The following is a 21,981-nucleotide window of genomic DNA, read 5'->3' as shown; positions in this document are numbered from 1 at the left end:
ATCTAGTTGGAATCAGCTGTAACACAGTCCTAAAGCATTTCTGATCCCTGTGAATAAGAACATGGAATTATTAGTATGATAATGTACAAAGATCGTTGTAGTAGTGCTTTTTTACAATACTTTTGGAGAGTGAAAATACTGGAAAGGCTATTTCAATCATGTTACAAATCCAGCAGTTTATTTTTGATTAACTAAAATTAATATTTATTTTTTTAAACATTTCAAATCTCATTTCATTCTTTCGGTGGTGTAGATAGACTTCATATAAATATACATATACTACATATTCATGTAATGCTTTTAAGTAAAGGGGGCCAACTGAGTGTGCTGGACTGATTAACAGCGACAGTCAAATAAAATATACTGGCACCATGAAGACATCGGTGGATCTGGTGGACACTTTCATTCAAAGTGGATGCGTTATCCTGACAGCAGCACATATTTCTGTCACACTATAAATGTACAGTCACAATATATTAGTTACCCCTGGCACTGTTTTTATTATATGGTATTCACTGAGCGATTAAAGACTACTTGTAAGATTATGCCAACAAGCAGTTTCAATGATAGACAGTTGAACTTTACAGGAAGGATGGCTGTAATTCTATTGGCTCTCTAGTAGAAAATCTAGTAATATGAGAGCTCCGGCTATTAGTGTTAATAGTGATTGTGGCAGAGATAGTATTGCTAAAATATCTATCAAACTCAAAAGACGGGCCGCTTTAACATCTGCTGACCTGTTTCTCGTCTGCAACCTTCACTGAGGTGTCTGTGCTTCCTAGGTTGTGATCATGGAAGTAGTGGGGCTGAAGTCTTTGGCTCCGAACAGGATTGTCTACTGCACCATGGAGGTGGAGGGAGGCGAGAAACTGCAGACCGACCAAGCAGAAGCATCCAAGCCAACGTAAGGGCCTGAGGGTGCATGTGCACACACACACACACACACACACACACGCACACTTTAAATCACACTTTTGATTGGCGATTGCTGCTGTTTCATTTAGATAAGACAACAACTGTTTCAAGATCTGTGATTAAGATTCTGCAAATTTGGAGTTTTATTGAATTGCACTAGGGAAAACAAAACTAAACAAAAATCCACCCAAATGTATCAATGACATTGTTTGATGTTGATAATGTCCATTTATGTTTGTTTTTGGCATCAGTTCTGCTGTTCAGACATCTAGTGATTCCACTACTGGCAGTAATTTACAGGCTCGTTTTAATTATTCATTTCATCCAAAGGGAAAATGTAATTTCAATAGTTTTAATTATCTCTCCACCAATAATTTAACACTGTTCATTTTAAACTTGCACTGGTGAGATTGTGCCCCATTCTTTTATTGATCTGGTGCCTCCTGTGAATCGCTTCAGATGCCCTGAGTGAAATCCTCTACACCTACAGTACATTGCCAAACTGCATCTTAGGGGGTTCTTGGTTGCAGGAAGACGTTTCCAGTGCTCTCGCATGTGTTGTATGGTGCGTCATGCACTCTTGAAAGCACTTTGCATGTGAGACACTGTATTTAAAAAGAAAAGAAACTTAAATTTACTCTCTTTTTCTTTGAAATATATGAATTATTTGGTCCAGAGTAGACCTTTTACCTGCACCTTCTCTTAATCAAATACATGCATACAAATAATGTATAGGTTTAATGACAATGTGGTTTTGCACCGTGATGGGCCATAACAGCAAACCTTCTAAACCTATGGGAAAGCAAAAACCTTTCCTGTCTCTGTTTTGTTAAAGCTGCTTGAGTCATTCATGATTCACTGCTGAACCCAAAAACCTATCTGACTGGGTGATTTCTGACTCAGCCGACCAAGTTGTGAAAATGTATTGTGTAATCCCACATTATGTCAAGTATGAAATGAAATGGCATAGTTTGTAAATTCCCTTCCTTTCTTTCGGAGTCCCAGCGGTTTGCATGCATCCGAAAATATTTTTTTTCCTTATTCCAGACCCAATTCATAACAAGAGTGGTGTCCTAAAGGCAAATACAATGTATCTTTTGCTAAATACATCTACCCCTTTTCATCTTATTAACTAGTATTACACAGCACAAGATACAAGAGCAAATGTCCATGAAACATTCATGCAAATACGAGCTATTTTAAGGCCCAAATTCTTCCTCTGATCCCCCTAATTCAAGAGCCGTTTTATGAAGAGAGTATGAGAGAGATGGAGGGACATGAATGAGAGACGGGATTAGAGGAGAACAAGGCCAGAGAAATGTGTGTGTGTGTGTGTGTGTGTGTGACATACATGTATTAATGCACATACTACTGCAGGTTATTTGCGTAGAGTAATTGCTTGTGTTCAGTAACTGTTTGCTCAGACATATTTTATATTTTATGATTAACTTTGAATAATTAATTAAGGGCTTAATGTTGGCTAAACATTTATTTTCTGTTATTGTTTTGTGGTTCTGCTATTTATTTATTTTATTTCTCACCAACTTGAGCACAAACGGTGTCATACATTTTAAGAGCTTGAGAGCACAGCTCAGTCACATCCATTAATAAACCGCACATTGATCTACAGGGTCACCTTCATGGCGGCACAATGCTTGCATCTGAAATCAACACTGTTCACAACTACCTCCTCACCAGTCAGTCAGCAGCTCTTCTGCGCATGTTGGAACTACAGTGTCTCTGTGTACATTGAGTTGCAATTAATTATGAATGTTAGAAATGGTTACAAGGAAAACAGCTTACCAAGGCTGAAAATTGACACCATGTCCTCCATACCTCGCTACAGAGCTCCAATTCAGGCATTTATATGATGTTGGCAGCCCCAGATGGCAGCGGAAAGTAACAAAAGCCCATATATGTTGTGTAACATGTTTACAGTGAAGTGCATTTTCCCTGCGTAATCCTTTTGGGCTTGTGGAGGCGAAGCTTATTGTGATGAGATTTACTCATTATAAGTGGTTTTCTCTTAAAAGGGTATAGGTTTACATTTTTCTGAGAGTATCTAAAAAATATTCACATGCTTATATATATTGTAGCTGTAATTATTGCTTTATTCATTCATACTGGCCACAAAGTAATCATTTAGGGGGGGTTCTATTTATATAAATAGATAAATAGTCCTATTTATTTGTAAAAATCAAAGTTCAACCAAAGCTTATATAAGGTTTCAGCCGGCTTGGTTGGACATGTCAGGCAGGTATCTTGTTTTTAGTATTACATTTCGTCTTTGTGTTAATATCCCTTGACTACGGCTCTGCAAAGAAACACAAATTGCAGTGACTGTAACTTGATTTGACAACTCGTATTAGCTTTGGCTGACACTGAACAAGGACTGTGGATTTTGTCCCCCGTCACTTACATTGAATTCGCTTTGCATGTAAATTAAAGCAGATTTGAAAACCTGTAAACATATCCTTCAAACTCTGACTCATAACTACAATCTACTTTCTGTGTGGAGTTGCATGTTTCTATATAAAGATATGCAGGTCAGGTGGACTGAAGGCTCTTAACAGCCTCTCAGTGTGAATATGAGCTCGTATGTGTTCCATCATGTAGGGTGGTGTCTGGAACTAAACTACAACCTTTATGTCTTTGTGTTTTAGTCTTTAAACTGTTTTTGTATGTTATGACAGTTGTATATAAATGAATACATTTTATCACTTGATTTACCTCTGTGTTAAATAGACGCTCTACAAATATACTGTCTTGCTTTTGAGACGTGTCAGTGAAAAGGAGTTAAATAAATACAATACACTTGACAGCAGAAGTTAATTTTAGCCCGTCTGTGGCATCTCTTTGCATCTCTGCAAAATAATGTTGGCTGATAAGACGGACGTGTTTTGTTTAATTAAAATCTTGCCAAGTGCAGCTTTAAAAATGTCTGGTATATAAATAGCAGGAATACATTTAGAACAAGTAACAGTGAGACAGAGCAATATAGTGTGTGTGTGTGTGTGTGTGTGTGTGTGTGTGTGTGTGAGTTATATTCTGTGGTTTTGTCCTGACTCTGACATTCTCTGTGTGACCTGTCAGCTGATATTTCAAGGCTGTGTTGAAGTGAAGACTAAAAGGATGTCAAAATGGAGATTTTATTTCTTTTGATTTCACAATTGAATGTCTTTAAAGTTGTTTACTGAATTTTTCAATGGGATTTCATTTGGATGCAGATTAAGTCATTGTCTGGGACCACTGTGCTACCATGCTGTCATGGAAGCTAACCTCTGGAATGGCTTCTGTTGTGTCTTTCAGCTGGGGCACCCAGGGGGACTTCACCACCACACACCCTCTGCCTGGTGTCAAGGTGAAACTGTTTACAGAGAGCACTGGGGTGCTGGCATTGGAGGACAAAGAACTGGGCAGGGTAACATTTCTATTTGCTTTATTTTTTCTGATACAGAAATGCTCTGATTTCAACACAGCCACGAGAATACTGTAATCGGAACCCCCATTCTGCATAAATGAACCCCAAACAAACAAATTACATCTTCTTTGATAAAAGAAACATAGAAATAAAAAAATAAAACAGTTTTTGTAACTGTGTGATATTCGGATTTGAACAAGTTCAACTGAGCCTCTAGTGTACTGCCACTTGGATGTGATTCAGACATAACCTTTTGATTATTTTGCAAGTTAAACGTAAGATTGTCTTTTGTACACAGCTCCACTTCCAATGCCTTTTTACTTTTGTTTGAGCATTTCTACAAGTAGGCCTACTGCTTGTGTTCCCAGCAAACACTTCTCATTCCGATTCTTTGACATTAACGCTTGGGTTTAAATTATGTGAGGGAATTATGCTGCAGTGCTTCTCTCATAAGATAGAGGTAGGTTGACAAAAACGTTTTCCTCTTTCAACATCAGATCTTTTTTTTATCTTTTAGTATTATTTAAATACTGAGCTCCTCTGACTCAAATGTAGAGGGAGCAGAAACACTTTCCTGAGGCGTAAATGTTTAAGGTTACTGGGATAAATGGTTAAGGATGGTGGTGTTTGCGTTCGGGCAGTAACGCCTCAGATGTCCCTGTAGTGGCAGTGACCTTGGCTGTGACAAGGCTCTTTGATCTCCCACTGCAGCAGCGTTGGCAGGAAGGCAGGCTTCCTCAAAGCTCTTTAGCTCGGCAAAGAGAGATTAGGCCTCCTCTTCAGGGAGGCAGAGCAAAGCACTATTCTGTTTCTCTACTCTGATTCACTTTATTCTTTCACTTTCAAAATATGTGAAACACAAACGCACATAATCACCAGCATTTGTAAACACTCTGATCAAAGATTCCCCTCATAATTACTTTTTGCTTTCCTTTTTTATTTGAGTGCAGGTTGTCCTTCACCCAACTCCTAACAGCCCCAAGCAGTCAGAGCTCCACAAGATGACTGTGACCAAGGCGTGCCCAGACCAAGATCTGAGGATCAAACTGGCTATACGTATGGACAAACCACAGAACATGAAACACTGCGGGTAAGAGATGTGCTGCCAAGTAAGCCATGTAGTGACGTTCCTGTGCGTCTTTCTTTTTCCTTGTTTTTCTTGTGGAACTCCAGCCCTCTCAGCTCCTTGGCCTCATTTCTAGTCACGTACCATGGAAAAATACTGTGAAGTGCACTACTCCCCCTGGTGGATGCCAGTGTGTAGTTTAGATTTATCTTTATTAGAAGGTTTCCATAAAATGTAAAATATTGAAGACAATGTTATTCATATTTCATTAATGAAGCCATTATGTTTTTTGTCTAAAGAATTTGATTCAACTTTTCTCATTTCTACTGCAAATCCAATTTTGTTTTATTGCATATAATGAACCTTTTCTGCACACGGTATATGCACCAATCAGTGTTTGTTGTCGTCATGACGTGGACTTGGCTTTGTCTCTTTGTGTGTGGACAATGTTTTGACAGGTATCTGTGGGCTTTTGGGAAGAATGTTTGGAAGCGCTGGAAGAAGCGTTTCTTTGTGCTTGTGCAGGTGAGTTATCGTAAGAGCATCAGTGTTGAGGTGGTTTCCGTTCAGGCTTTTAGCCCATTCATTAGTTTTTTTTTATGAATTTTAAATTCAAGATGGCGCGGCGGATGGCTGCCTCGGTGTATTAGTACGCATTGTTTTGTGTTGTGTCCCTGAGGCGGGCACGAATGATTGTAGCCGACACCTCTCATGCTGCACACAAACTGTTTGAGTCCCTTCCCTCTGGCAGGAGGCTGCGGTCCATCAGGACCAAGACAAAATATACACAAAAATACAGTTTCTTCCCATCTGCAGCTGGGTTCATCAGTAAAGCCCGGGACCCCCACTGACTCAGACACTACATCCCCAGGACAATTTCTTACAGTTGCACACGCTTGCACATCTTTTTCTCTATTAATATACACTTGACACTTTAATAATATACTTGTTTTAAAATACTTGTATTTGTTTGTTTGTTTACCATATTTGATTGTAAATTTTCACATTTTCTATTTTTAAATGATGTCTCATACTATTGCACTGTGTGTATTGTTATGCACCAATCACCAAGCCAAATTCCTTGTATGTGTAACATACAGTTCCGATTCTGACTCGGATCCTTAAAGATTACTTTTAAACAACTGAGTCACAATATAGGTGTTTATTGCAGGAAAGTAGGGCATTTGTTGAAAATGTGTTGACTCTTCATTTTCCCATTAAAAGTAACAGACTATATCTTTGAATTGAATTACTCAAGGAGAGTACAGAATTCAATAAGTTTGCTTTTCTTGCTTGTTGAATTGATCGCTAATCCTATGTGTTGTAGGTGAGTCAGTATACATTCGCCATGTGCAGCTACAGAGAGAAAAAGTCAGAACCGCAAGAGCTTCTCCAGTTGGACGGGTATACTGTGGACTACAGCGACCCCCAGCCAGGTGAGACGGCACACCATGGTGTAACTATACGCTCATGTAAGCACTCACTGTAAAACAGTATCTACTTGTTCTTTTACATCCTGTTGTCTCAGGCTTGGATGGTGGCAGGGCTTTCTTCAATGCTGTGAAGGAAGGCGACACTGTGATCTTTGCCAGCGATGATGAGCAGGACCGCATCCTGTGGGTCCAGGCCATGTATCGTGCCACTGGCCAGTCCCATAAGCCTGTCCCACCCACTCAGGTCCAGAAACTCAACTCCAAAGGGGGTGCCTCAGCCCAAATGGATGCACCCATTTCTCAGTTCTGTAAGTAGCCTGAAATAAACACAGTCACTTAAGCAGCTTTCATCCACAATGCAGTGAAAGCTCTAACCCATAAATGTCTCACGCCACGCGCTCCACACTGCAGTCACAAAACGTGGCAGAACTAACACACAAGCACGCACACACATGCCTTGGTCTCTCACAGATCCCTCCATCATCTGATGGACCTTCACTCATTGTCACCACTACCACAGTGTTTAGCTAAAGGTGCGGCTCCATGCTATTCCATCAGCCTGTTCACAAGGAACAACCAACCCTGAAAAAGACTTTATCGCACAGCAGAAGGATATGGTGTGCAAACTTTGTTTAAAAACTAAATAGGTCACCACCACACATAAGATTTAAACATTCACACCTGCTGGGATTGACTGACAATGCCAGGGGGTGTTGAGATTGTCCTAACCGTAGGCCTGTTTTAATCCAGCCATTGCTCTAGGGCAGCTGTGAAGGCAGTCGTGGTTCTGAGACAGTTTCTCAGATGGTTCCCGTGTCACTGAATGATGGCCAAGCCAGACAACATGTCTGAAGTTTTAACCAATCTGTCACTGTACTTGCAACTCTAAGCAGCCCACAGGTCAGGTAGCAAAATGAAGGTAAGACTGTCGTAGTGTGGCATCTGTACCAACTTCCGTTGTAACCGTCTCTTGTGTTCCCCCTCATTAAAGAAGGGAAAAAATGTATTTTTTGTAAATTATGTCAGCAACATTTGTCTTCACACAATCTGCATATACTCGAGTTGGGTTTGACCTTTGCTGGCAGTCATTTTCTTATTTTAGAGAAATTAGCGTGTCCTCGCCAATAACAACACTAACATAGACCTTTCTGACCCACTGAACTTTTTACCGATCCACAATAATAGATCCTGCTATTCAGAAAAAAAAAACATGACTTTTTGTGTGCATCTTTTGACTCCATAGTTTAAGAATTATTTGTTTTCAACTCTAAAGATCAAGATTTGTATTTTTTATTTTATTTTTTAGATTAATTGTACAAAACTAATTGGCATTATTTACTCATACAAAAAAATTGGCATCCAGGGTTACAACAAAAAAAATTCTAATAATATAATATTTTTTTAAAAGCCCAAAATGTATTTCACTCTCTGTTAATCATATCATTGGAGTAAAACTATAAAGACATGAATTGGATCAGTTACTCAGAATCCTATCACACAAATTCTATGTTGTTTCTCCATCGGTTTCTTTGTCCAGTATGTGATCGTTCTTGTGGTTAGTTGACTCCTCTGATGCCAGCTGTTGCCATTCAAAGCCTCCTCACAGTGGCACAGACCTCCTATCCCCTCCCTGAAACATTGTGGCACACCACGCGTACATGTTTCACCCCCTAGTGGTCTTGAATGGCACTGGGACCATAACATACACAGCCCTCTTGACTCTGCTGCAGTGGACTGATCCTAAACAAGAGTCCTATGAAGGTTCTGAGTGATCCGCACAACATTTTAGAACCAGTTTCATAGCAGAAAGTGGTGAAGTGCACATCACATACTCAAGTGTTCTAATAAATGTAGGCAAGTTTATTGTGTTGGACCTTTCGTATTATAGATTGTACAGAAAATACAACAATTGAATTTGATATGTGAGGATATCATAGACGGCTTAAAGGGGTACTCCAGCAATTTGGTCTTGCACTTCCATTTTTTTTAGGGAACTTATAGGAGATTTATAAAAGAAAAAGAATAAAAAGGGTGAGATGTCCTGATTCGCTGAGCATCTTGGTAATTTAACCAAGGCGGCATTTCAACCATCATGAAATTGCAGGATATGGTAAGTAAAAGGCATTCAGCAGATGAAGGCTAAAAGGAGAGCGTCAAAAACCTGCCCAATTTGGGGAGGTCTAAATTTTCTGGCAAAAATCATACTCCTATAAAAGCTCAATCATTTGTAAAGCTTTGTCTGGGGTCTTTTTTTTTGTCTGCATATTGGTTCCCAAACACTGTAGGCCCATATGTTGTTACCTTTCACACTGAGCTTAAAACAAATAAATAAAGTAGTATAAAGTTCCCTTTACAGCAGGACAAGCGAGTTTGCAGAGCAACAGTAGGTATTTGCAACAGTAATTATTACTTGGGTGGTGGGCGAAAAATTTGGTTTGGACGGGATTAAAATCAGTGACCAGTGCAGGTAATGTTAACGTAATCCCACCTCCCCAGATAGATGCATCTGGTCTGAATGGGGCTTCAGACTTGACGCAGCTGCCCCAGAGCTGCAATAGACATTATACTGTTTTCACAGATTCAGTAGTACTAACCACGACTAGTAAACTGATCTATGAAATCAGTGGAGTGCTCCTTTTAAGCATGTTTAAATTTACTGCTGTAATTGTGATGTGTTATTTCACCAACACTTTTACAACTAATGTCACCACTTGAAGTATTTCACCCTTTTCAGGACCTTCATCGTCTCTTTTCTTTTAAAAAAGACATAGGCATCTTTTACACATGAAACTGACTTAGGGTTTACTTCATCTTGATAGATGTATGTGTTTGCCAATGTCCCTTTTAAAAGTAAGTCTTCTGTTTGATCTGCTGTCATACAGAGTGACAGTACTTAACGTGTAGCTCTTGACTCTTTAAGTACTTGTACAGAATCCAGAAAAAAAAAACTGCAGTGGAGTGATGAGGATTGTAAATTCTCTCTTCCTTCCTCTGTCTCTGTCTCTCTCTCTCTCTCTCTCTCTCTCTCTCTGTCTGTCTCCCTCTTTCTCTCTCTAATATGCCTCAACATTTGTTGTCAAGTTCACATATCCTCACATGTACTCACACACCACCGCCCACAAACTCTCATGTTGGTATAGGTTGTTGTTTTTGAGTTGTGTTTTCTTCTTCATGCTTTGCCTGTACCCTTCTTGAGTAATGCAGCTGCTAGGTCAGGGTCTCTCGTGATTGCTCTCCTCCAGCCTTGTTGCTAGTCTTTATGTTATTCTGGTTTGTCCCTTCTTACCCTGCTGTCTTCTAGCTGGACTCAAGGGTAAGTGCTTCCCTGTAGCCGGCACAGCTCAGATAATCTCCGCCGATTATCTGACAAATGCAACGTTCTTTCTCTCTTCTTTCCCTCTTCTCCTTTTTTCACGTTTCGCCTCATGTCTTAGATATTAGCTGATGACTTTTTTTTGTTTTTGACGACCTCAACTTGAGGATCAAAGTAGAAGCATCCATTCGTGCCAGTATAGGATGCATGTATTTTATTCTAAGATCTTATTATTTGACTCAGTAATGGTTAGAGTTGAAATTATAGTTGTTACTGCATAATTGCCTTCTCTCTTCATTCATATTGGTGACTGGATCCCTCAGAGTAAAGCAATATGATGGTAAATTGTGACATACTATTAGAGAGCAAGCTCAAAAATCCTATGTCATGAGAAAGATTAAATGGTGTAAATGTATTATCAACAATATAAATTTTAGAGCTCAAAACAAGTCGGTGATTCTTTGATTGCAGTTAGATGAAATCTAGAAAATATCAGATGTCTATATAGATGTATTCAAAGACAGAAGTGTAAATAAAGTGTGAATGATGGCAGTCTGTGATGCAATTATTTTTCAAAATATATTTCCTGCACGAGTGAAATTAGTTTTGACACTTCTAAAGTGTTGATTCGGCTTTACTTCAGAGGGCTCAAATGCTTTTAGTTATTTTTCCTTGAACTTTCCTCAATGAGAGTTGGCAAATATGTATGCGGAGTATTCTGTATGCCAAAGACAAGGAGTAGCTAATGCCTCCCCTTCTTAAGATAAAAATACTCCGGACTTCCCTCTCCCCCTCCCCGCCTCTCCCCCCCACAGTAGATCGGCCTGTAGCTAGCAGCTAGACCAGTGTGAGGAGAGATCTCATTTTGATTTGTTTTGACTGCCCTTTGTTTGCCTGAATAGGAGAACACATGTGTCATGTGTCCATACTTTTGTACAAATACAGGAGTTTTCATTCATTTCCCCCCATCTCCCAGAGAATGATACAGTTTTGCCTCTGTCGGCTTCATGCTATTTACCCATGTACTTGCACTAAATTGTATTGCTACCCTATTAGAGTTCTCCGGTAGTGGTATGCCTGTTAGTCTGCTCTGTAGAGATCATAATTACACTGCAACATATTCAAGTATTGTCAACTTGCAAATGCGTAGAGAAAAAAAAAGGAATGCCAAAAAATATAAAAATGCAAATTTGAAAATGGGTCTGCAGATGTGCATGACATTTAAAAGCTCAATGAAAGTCACAATGTTCTCCAGCATGTGATAATTTACATATGTATGCAAAAGTACTCGCCTCTATCACTTTGGAAATTTGGTAATTTTATCTATGGTTGAAGTCATTATCATTATTGTAAGTTATGATAATGTTACTGTAGTATTGAGTGTATTCTGGACTTAAACTCCATTTCCTCATTAAATCCAACCAAAGGAGATAAAGCCCACTCACTGTCTGTCATAGCCCAACCCCAGGCCCCTTCTGTTCACTCTTTGGATGGAACTCACTATCTTTACCCGGATCCGCAATATCACTCTCGTTTTAACTTGGTCCTGAGTGAATCTTCCTCTTGTGGTCATCACATTGGTCCAGCACTTGTCCGACCACTGTCTTATTGTCCCATTTAAAAGGTTGTCTTACCCACTTTCATCCTGCTACCGTCTCCCAGCACTGGGTTCACCTATACTGCCATTTACTCTCTTCCCTCAGTGTTTCTAGCCCTCATGTGTTAACTGTTGTATTCTTTTACATTATGACTTATATACTTTCCCTGTCTTGTCCCTTTTCCTCGAACAATCTCTTATTTCCATCCTCTATGTTTTACTTGTTGTCTCACAGGTTTTTCTTCTCAGATTGTAGTAAAAAACAAGACAATTCCCTGAAGTGTAACCCTCTGTAGGTTCCTTTTGAAAAAATATTATTTCAGTGAATGTTTAGCTTCCATATTACACCCATTCCTCTTCCCTCTCAGTGACCTGGAGTTTTGACAGATGTCAGTTCTGCTCTATACGTTGCCCCGGCCCTACCCAGCCAAGATCAGGCCTCCACTTCCCGCCCTAACTCTCAAATCATCATCACTCATGTCAGTGTCTCATGGATATGACACCTGTCACTCATAACGAGGACATGACTTCTCTGACATCTCTTTTTTGAATCGCCCTCGTCCACATCATTTCCTCTCTGACAGCTGTATTATTTACAGAGCACAGGTAATCATGGTCAGTACAGTTAGTAGCTGTTGTCCTTGGTGGTTTGGAGAAATAAAAAACAGATTATTCCATCATGTTTTCATCACCCATATTTATTGAGTTTCATCAAAGTTTCATTACATTTTTTACACAATTTGATGTTACTAATGTTCTTTCTTCATTGAATTTCACAGAGCAGTTTTGTTTTTTTAAAAGTCTGAAAGTCTTCTTGCTGTCAAAAGTTATGAAGCAAGACAACAACAATACAAATCTGAAAGAGTATGACTTCCAATGATCCATAACTTGAGACAAATCTGCAAATTTCCAGTCAATAACTTTTTTACTACATAACTTGTTTTCTTCAATTAGTACTTTATACTCTTATCACTACAGTGTGTTCAGATGAATAATTATTTTGCCATATTTCTGTCTTTTTGTTTTTATTGGCACACATCCCAATATTTGTCAGGACCTGAGTGACATTCAACAATCGCGAATGGCAGAATCTATTGAATACAAAAATGCATCTAAATCTATCTAACCAGCACTTTTTCCAAACATGTTTTCGATCTTTAAAGGTTTATTTCCCGTGCAAAATATCAGGGAATGTGACATATTGTACTAAGTTGCATGCATGCACATACAAAATAAAGCACCTGTGCCTTTGTGCTTAGCTTCAGATGGATAGAATCTCATCCACCAATACATTAAATCTCTTTACGCGGTCTGACACAATGCAAGTTGACAATGTAAGCTGTAAGTGTTTATAATTTGCCCTCAGAAGTAGTAAAAAGAAATCCCTGTTGTTTCTGTGTTGTGACGAAGACTTGCTGTTTGCCCGTGCCTCACTGATGTCTTCTCCTCTGAACCGTGTTCTTTCCCCTGTGCCGTTGGCTGGATAGATGCTGACAGAGCTCAGAAACATGGCATGGATGAGTTTATCTCCGCTAACCCCTGTAGCTTTGACCACGCCTCGCTTTTTGAGATGGTGCAGCGACTCACATTGGACCACAGGCTCAATGACACCTTCTGCTGCTTGGTGAGTGACTCTCCGTGCCCGTCAAAACATCAACATATTAATACATTTATGGCAGTGGGCTTTTGTTTGTTAGCTGATACACAGCAATGCAATCCCCTTGTGTGTTTGTGTTGTGCAGGGATGGTTTAGCCCAGGCCAGGTGTTTGTCTTGGATGAGTACTGTGCCAGGAACGGAGTTCGAGGTTGTCACAGACATCTGTGTTACCTGCGTGATCTGCTGGAAAGAGCAGAAAGTGGGGTTATTATTGACCCCACTCTTCTTCACTACAGCTTTGCTTTTTGTGCATCCCATGTCCATGGGAACAGGTGTGCTCTAATCCCTTCTTTTAACATGTTTGTGCTTTGTAAGATACATTGCTGAACAGGACTTGAGAGCACATTAGGATGATACTATAGATTGTATTCCTTTAGGCAAACTGATAGCTCATACAGTGTAGGTAGATACACTAATTCCCACTGGACAAGAACAGAGAAGTCAGCCTTATCAGAGGCATCCTCTGCATTTTTTTTTTTGTCTTCCATATATATAATTTTGCCATATTTATGTTTGTTTAGTTTCATGTTAACTTTTTGCAGCTTTTTGTGTTACATGTTTGGTTGTTAATCAATCGTATAGCTACATATCTCCTTGTTTTCTACCATTTTTCTTTGTTTTCTTTTCTCTTTGTCCTTTGTTGCCATAGTCTCTTACTGTCCATATTATTCATCCTTCCGTGCTTCCATTAAAGTCAGAGAGGGCAGCAATTACTGGGGCCCGCTGGGCTATGAAGCCCTATTGTCCCCAAAGACCTCCCAAAGCCCAGATCCTCGCACTGCCTCTAAACAAGCACGCATATTCAAGTTTAGAAAGAGAAAGGATTCCAAAATACCACTCTTTCAAGGGCAAAAAAGGTGAGACATTGTCATCTATTTCTATATGTAACACAAAGGGAACTCAAAAAATACATCACACACAATTCCCAGGCAGTTCATTGGGAGCACAAAGCTTTCCATCAGTGTTTTTTTGTTTTGTTTTTGTTTTTTGTTCTTGCTCCCATCGGATGAGAGGTTGCATAACTTGAACCTTTTCAGGGTGACAGCTGGTTTAAAGTGTGTGGGTGTGATCCTCATAGGCCAGACGGGCTGAGCACAGTGAAAGTGGACGAGAAGGAGCGCTTTGAGGACATCAAGGAGAGGTTGCGTGTGATATTGGAAAACCAGATTGTAAATTTCAGGTGACTGCTGACTCTCCAACAGCACATAACCACAAAAAGTCACAAAACATAATGCCTATCGGTATATTTCAACTTGAATAGCATTTTCTGTCGACGTCTTCTTTTGTAGATATTGTTTCCCCTTCGGTCGTCCAGAGGGAGCACTGAAGGCAACTTTATCTTTGCTGGAGAGGGTTTGTAAATATATATGTATAAAAAAGCATTTTATACTCCACGAGAGAACAACTGTGATGTAATGATCACAGATTACGTAACTCCTCTTTAATGTGGCCTGCAGGTCCTGATGAAGGACATTGTGACCCCAGTTCCACCAGAAGAAGTTAAAGGAGTGATCCGCAAATGTTTGGAGCAGGCCGCTCAGCTGAACTACGAGCGCATTCAAGAATATGCTACCATTGAAGGTAACCAGAAACACACAACCCAACGTCGCAAAATGACTGCTGGAGTAAATGGGTTAATGATATAATGATGGAAAATCCTCGTAATTGTATAAATGTAAGTGTATGTTATGCAGTCATTTAACCATGTATGTTTTCAGATTGAAATGCTCAGCCAGTGGTTGTGTGTGGAATAAGATATGATGAACTACACGTATATTCTCTGACGTCCTCATTCTTACGGCAGTATGAGATTGTACTTGTCACTGTTATTTATGTATTTACACATGGGGAATTCACTTGGTATATGGTATATTTGTGTCCATATCCCAAATGATTTGTGGCATCCCAAATTATTTGTGACAGTGTGTCGGTCACTTTCTGTCTCTCAGTCCAATAACTCTCTCCTTTGTTTCAGGCCTGCTTTAGCTCTGTGCTGTTCTGTAGGTCAAGTTGGCTTTTGTGTAGAGGTGTGTGAGTAAAAATGCATTCAAATCCAAAGCCCTGAAATCTGTTGATGTGCTGATCTCTCATTCTGCCTTGACTATTCAAGCTGTGTAGTTTCCCAGCCTCTGACATTTGATGATTGGACTGTGAGTTCAGCTTAACTGAATGTCCTCTCTGACTCCCAGCTCCCAGTCGATGCACACTCCCCCTCTCCCACTATCTTACTGTAGCTCTTACCTCTCCGATTTGACTCTGCCCCCTCTTTACTTCCTTGCCTTGAAATACCAGCAGCTCTCCTGTCACCTCTATCTTATGTTCTTGTTAAAGACCACGATCTTCCTCTCCCTCCCTACTCTCTGCTCTGCTTTTTTCTCCTCCCCCACAGTTGTTGGCTTTGCCACAGTTATCACTTTATTTGACCTCTTGACAATGTGATAAGTGGCTTTTAACCAAATGAATGCTGGGATTGAACACATACAAACCAGCATCAGCCACCTGCATGTGCTTTGAGACATAACAACATGGCCTTTCTTTACTCGCATGGATTACATATCTAAAACGACAAGACATTTTATAATGTCTTATTCTCTCTTGCTGTCTTTTGCTTCCAGTATATCCATTAAATGCATCGACATGCATTTTGCATATTTACATAGGAAACTCTGATGTTGTTTATGCCTTGAAAGAAATCCCCCAGGGTGCTAAAGATACTAAGGACTCAAACCTTAATATCTTGCCATGCTATGTGAATTTACGTTCCACTGTCCTTGTGAGGAGCCGGTTTCAAAATAAACCAAACATTTGACTTTGCCTCCCGGCCAACAGAATTCCGTTTTCACCTGGACAGCCCTCTTCCCATCAGCCTCTGACCTCTTGCCTTCCCACCTCTGACCCCAGCCTCTTGCATGCCCCGATCCTTTTTTATAGGAAAAAAGAGGGAAATGTATGAGCACCCTGTCTTCTGCTTGGCGTCTCAAGTGATGGATTTAACCATCCGTGAGTACCTTCATCATCCTCTCCCCAGTCTCTCTCCTCCTTATTTAAGCACTCTGTCACCTCATCCCCCCTCTGCCTCTTTTCTTCCTTCAGAGTTGTTGCTCTTGCCATGCTTGTTTTTATCTGTGCCTTTTGTCTGTGAGAGTGAGTGGGGAGCGCACCAGTTAAGAGATCTGAGTAGTACCACGCTGAATCAGTCGGGGTCCCTTCTTAGTAGTACCATCTGTTTGTGATGGACATGAATGAGCAGTCTGGTCTGTAAGCTTCTTTCTTTTGGTTGGATGCCGATTCCTTTGACTTGAATGCATTTTTACATTGCTTACATTGTTATCTCCTCCAGTCATTTGGTCTGTGTCAGTGGTGTGCTGTGCCAAACAGGTAGGCTTTTCTTTCACCGTGACACCACAGATAGTGAAGGAGCATCTATTGTATGGGGAGGACAAGACAGGGAGTAGAGTGTATGGATTTAACAGCTCCTGTTTGTGTATTATAATCACTTAGTGTGTCCCGTCTATGAAGCCGGCAGCTGTTCGTGTGTCTTACCTGTTTACTATAGTCTAAGCTTTGTCTGTTTGTTAACAAACATCTTATCACTTTTTTAATTTCCAATTTTCCACAGGCTAATATTTCAGTGTTTGTTTTTTATTGTATGTTTGTGACGTTTGTCTGTTGCCAAGAAACCTCACTCCCTGGAGCTGAAATCGTCCCAGCAGATTCTTTGAAAAGGGTCACATGGTGATGAATAACAACCCCCCCCCCCCCCCACCCCCTCCTCTCCCCCTGTATCATGAAAATAACCCTAAAACCGTGCTAATTCTAAACATCTCCTCTTTATCTTTTCTCTCCCTTTTTCTCCCTGAAGTTGAGAAAGGTCAAAAGGATCAAAAGGATCCAGGTGAACCCATGTTTAGCTTGTGGTTAAGCCACAGTGCACACATACATGTACATGCACACAGACCTCACCCCTCCACACACGTGTTTTTCTGTCAAAAGATACAGAACATATGCATGTATGCACCGAATTTACCTGTAGCAAATCTCCATATAGTATATTAAACACCCTTGAAATATACAGGCTCATCCAAGTTCTCAGAAGTCTTGGCATGTTTAAAGCATCTTTTTATAAAGTAAATACTTGGAGATTGTATTACTTTATATCATTTAAGATGTGGCTCAAGACTAGTTTGTTGGAGAAGTTTTCTTTCCATTTAGTTCAGCTTTAGTGACATGTTGTATTCACAGAACAGTTATGTGGTTTTGGGGTTGTATGTGACTGGAAAATATATAATTGACATTTTTACATAAATAATTATAGAGTAATACAATCTCTTACAAAAAAGAACAAGTCACATATTTTCCCACATGTTAAAGTATAAAGGTAAAATAGGGACATGAGCAATATTTCAATGTTATCCTCATCGTCAACTGCAACACGTATTAGCAAACATTTCAACATGATACTTTTGATGATGGGATTATATATTTTAAACAGGTTTTCTTAATGTCAAATATGACCTGATATGATCATACATTTATATCAAATTTTAGATACAAATAAATGTAATTTTGGATACATAAAGGGTCAGTTTAACCATATTCAAAAAAGAAAACAAGAAAATATGTCCTACTTTCGTGGTATACAGTTGCTCTTATTGCAACCTAAACTTAAACTGCATCTCAACTTTATTGTCCCCAAGGAGACATTTTGTCTTGACAAACAGTCATAATAGAAAATCATAAAAACAAAAGATAAAAACCCACCACACAAACCTTTTTAAAACATTATTTATTATTTCACATTAGATGACAGCAAAACATAAAACCTGGAGTGCATTCAGCCATCTTCATTTAACAGACGGACTATTTGTCGCTGGTTTCAGATGTCTGCCACTGAGACTTTTTGTCACCATCTGAAAAGATTTTTTTTATTGTTTGTTTTAAAAAAGTTGTAATTTTGGTGAACTGGCCCTTTAATATCCCACAGTAGTTAGACACATTGTATATTGGCGTTTGAGCAGTCCCATAATAGACATATTACATGCTATATAGCTTTGGATTAAAATGCGTTGCCGATGATGCCGCAAAGGTCCACTATGCTTTTCTTCTAGACAAAATACTATACAAGCATTTTTCAAATCTGCTCCCACTGCTGCCCTTCACAGGGCATTACGACCACACAATATATAGTTACTGTAATACAAATCCATGTGATCCATCCATTAGTGTCACTTAAATGTCCCTAAAGACAATGTCTCCAGTATTATCTCGGCTCTTTAGATATCTCAGATTTCCCATGATGATAAACTTCAGATTACGATTGAAAGAGTAACACAAAAGTGGCAGATTAGAGTTTTTCAAATCTATTTTAGAGCCAGGACCCCAAAATAGATACACGTTTCCATTTGGCTTGAGTAGAAATACCTGAGGAATATTTGATAAAATGCTACTCCTTACTAAAATAATAGTGAAAGCAACAAAAGACCCCCAGTCAGAACTGCAGTGTAAAGACCACAACTGTTGTATGTAGAGCTATGTATATATGTGCTTTTGATTTGCGTAGCCATTCAGTTCCATGTTCCAATGATACACATATCATTCCACATAGTCATGCTGTTTGAATAATCCCATTTCATGATGTTTAATAACTGTCTTATCAGATCATTCTGTCAGCAAAGGTACAGGCAAGTGATTTGGAGCTTTTGCAAATTGTAGACCAATGTTGACAAGTGAAAGAGTGCCAAAGCCATTGTTAGAGCGCCAAACTTGATAATAAACCCAACAAGCATCACACTGTAAAACATATTCATTAAAACACACCTGAAAGTCATTCATTCAAATGATTGCTTAGTAGTTTATTCATTTATGGGATAATGGCTGATTTATAATAAATAACACCCTTAAAGCATCCAATGAAACAAACACATGAGTCAAAGTAGTGTCTTTACACACAAAACATATGACCTGCTTCTAGAAATGTATTTTGTATAGTATTGTACAGATATTAAAAGATGAAGTTCAATATAATTTAGAAATGCATGAATGATTAAAAAAATCTATGGAATTGTCCGTAATTAAAAGTTTTTAAATTACTTACAAATGGCTATACATTTGTAATTTGAATACGTTTGTATACATTTTGTACACAAATACACACAATTGGTGATACTTCTTACCACTTCAACATAAGCAACAGAGTAAAAATAAGTATAAAGCTTGATTCTAGTCAGTAATACGGTAGAAGACCAATTTTTTAATAGGAATTGAAACTCTTAAAGTTAATTCAAAGGAAAACTTTAAACAGAAGTAATGAATCATTTTTACAGTGTGCGCTCAATGAGTGTCATGTCATTTGTTGCCATGCAACAGCTCCTTATGCAGATGGCTTGCATATGCATGCATTGCACCTTCATCTCAATGCCACTATTCTATTGCCTGATTCTCTTCCAACATAAGTCTGTATATCCTTCAAACACTTAAGTTATGTTGCTCTATGTCTTGCAGCCCAAAATGCATATAAATGAGAACACATTTGACTTATCATGCGGGTATGGTAGATAAACATCACAGCGTAAGCACTGTGTTTATACTTTTATTAACAGTTAAAAATACAAACAGGAAAAATCTTCTCAGTAGTCATAAAGATCCCGCTGGAATCCTCTGTGCTTAACTAACCACTCATCCCTCATCCTCATCCTTTTGTCTCAGAGAACGTAGGCCGCTTAGTCACGCCTGCCAAAAAGCTGGAGGAAACAATTCGCCTGGCGGAGTTAGTCATAGAGGTCCTCCAGCAGAACCAGGAACACCATGCGGAGGTGAGTGAGAACCCTCTCCTCCTCAAAACACTTTCCCTCTATACTCTCACTCTTATCTCACTCCGCCCCTCAGCAGGGGAGTTAGTCTTATTATCAGCCCTATATAAATAAAGCTGCTTTCATCTGTGGGTAACTAAAAAAAAAACCTTTCAAAGATGAATTTAATTTAGGAGAGCTCTAATTAGTATTCAACAGACCATGGCTACATGGAATCAAAGCGTCGTGTTTGAGCAGAGACTGTAAATTAGCCATAAAATGATATCATGTGTGCAATGCTTTCCTCTTATTGCAGATCATAACTTGGTGTTTCAATGTTACGTAAGCATATAATATATTTTATAAGTAGTCCAGTAACAGAAGGCGGGAAGGTAAACAGAAATACGGGAAGAAACACATTACTCACAACCTCTGCGTTCTCTTAATATTTATTAATAAAAACTCCTTTTGCCACAATTAGATGACAAAATAGCCCGTGGTGAAAGAAGTGCTCAAATCTTAAAGTAAAATGACCTATTTCATATTGTAGTAAAACACCTCACTGTTAGAAGTCCTGCATTCAAAATGCTACTTAAGCTGAAGAACAGTATATTATCAGCTCAACATACTTGAAGTATCAAAAGTGAAATAGCTTAGTTTATAGAAAATGAGGGATGTATCAAGATTACATTATTAGATTATTATTGATGCATCAATGGAAGAGATGGTAACATGAGATGATTTATGAGGTAGTAACGAAGAAAATACAAGGGTACGCTACTCAAATATTTATTCCATTCTTTATTTTTCTTCTTTTACTTTTTTTAATTTTATCTGTGAAATGTTGGAACATTTGACCTTTTCACATCCTCATAAAGTTGAAACCACCTGAGACGTTGGAGGGGAAGTTCAATCACATCTAAAACATGTTTTTTTTTTTGTAATAGGTTACGAGCAAAAATATTACAAAGTACTAGTTTAATCCATAACAATGCATCATATTTCATAGGTTCATCATTTGTTTTATTTTTGTGGAATTTGACTCTGAACAGTATCTAGTAACTAAAGCAGACAGATAAATGTAATGGAGCAAAAAGTAAAGTAGAAGTATAAAGTAGCATTAAATAACAATAGTTTATTTATTGCATTCTGTTTGCTTCTATAAACATTGAGCTGGTAGGAAAGCATGATGAGCATGTGTGTAGATCTGAAGGTGATCCCATGTGATCGTAGAATATCCAGATAAAGCAGATTTATTGTATCTCTCTGAATATGCTTGACAGGCGGCAGTCACAAGTTCTGGAGATCAATCGGTACAGTATTTTAATTTCTTTTTCCTCTTCAGTCCCCATCACGACCCCCCTGTATGGCATGTGCGCCATTATGGCAAGAGGCACCTCTCTAGACAGAGAATGATGTCATAGATACTGTAGCAATGGGTGGGTTTTTAGGCATAGAAGTGAGAGAAAACATGTTTTAAAATTAAAAGGCACTGTAGCTTGCACAACACAATTGTGATCATAAAGCATGTTCATCGGGCCATAAAGAGGTTTCCTTTCTCTCCAAGCATGCTAAACCAGTAAATTCCCCAAAGTATGCTCCATGTGAACTTTTTGAAGTTTGATCCACCATGAACATTTGTTTCCCCTCCATCCAACGATTAATTTCACAGTCCGCACTTGTTCAAGCATTACTTCCCCAGCTTCTCCTCCATCCCTCTCTGCTGTCTATTCTTAGTTTAAAACCCTTTCAAGAGAAATGCCTCAAAAATACTTTATTGTTCTGTACAT

General features: G+C 39.0%; 1 protein-coding gene across 13 annotated transcripts in view; it reads left to right on the top strand.

The window, feature by feature from the left end:
* cadpsb (Ca2+-dependent activator protein for secretion b) overlaps positions 1 to 21,981 on the top strand; it is a 59,818-nt gene that overhangs the window by 25,833 nt on the left and 12,004 nt on the right. For 3 of the 13 annotated variants that reach the window (XM_031855442.1, XM_031855387.1, XM_031855379.1), the window contains exons 6-20: positions 783 to 904; positions 4,225 to 4,336; positions 5,287 to 5,426; positions 5,861 to 5,927; positions 6,730 to 6,838; positions 6,931 to 7,143; positions 10,137 to 10,148; positions 13,233 to 13,369; positions 13,488 to 13,675; positions 14,482 to 14,583; positions 14,693 to 14,756; positions 14,861 to 14,984; positions 16,335 to 16,403; positions 20,109 to 20,215; positions 21,475 to 21,504. In XM_031855442.1, coding sequence (XP_031711302.1) covers positions 783 to 904; positions 4,225 to 4,336; positions 5,287 to 5,426; positions 5,861 to 5,927; positions 6,730 to 6,838; positions 6,931 to 7,143; positions 10,137 to 10,148; positions 13,233 to 13,369; positions 13,488 to 13,675; positions 14,482 to 14,583; positions 14,693 to 14,756; positions 14,861 to 14,984; positions 16,335 to 16,403; positions 20,109 to 20,215; positions 21,475 to 21,504 — 1,596 coding nt within the window. Of the gene's footprint in view, positions 1 to 782; positions 905 to 4,224; positions 4,337 to 5,286; positions 5,427 to 5,860; positions 5,928 to 6,729; positions 6,839 to 6,930; positions 7,144 to 10,136; positions 10,149 to 13,232; positions 13,370 to 13,487; positions 13,676 to 14,481; positions 14,584 to 14,692; positions 14,757 to 14,860; positions 14,985 to 16,334; positions 16,404 to 17,265; positions 17,299 to 20,108; positions 20,216 to 21,474; positions 21,505 to 21,981 lie in introns of all 13 variants that reach the window. The other 10 variants (XM_031855450.1, XM_031855404.1, XM_031855461.1 and 7 more) reach the window with 8 other exon arrangements.

This window comes from Anarrhichthys ocellatus, unplaced genomic scaffold, assembly GCF_004355925.1.
Source record: "Anarrhichthys ocellatus isolate YVR2014 unplaced genomic scaffold, GSC_Weel_1.0 scaffold1, whole genome shotgun sequence".
NCBI classification, from domain to species: Eukaryota; Metazoa; Chordata; class Actinopteri; order Perciformes; family Anarhichadidae; genus Anarrhichthys; species Anarrhichthys ocellatus.
This window is presented reverse-complemented; position numbering and strand designations above follow the sequence as displayed.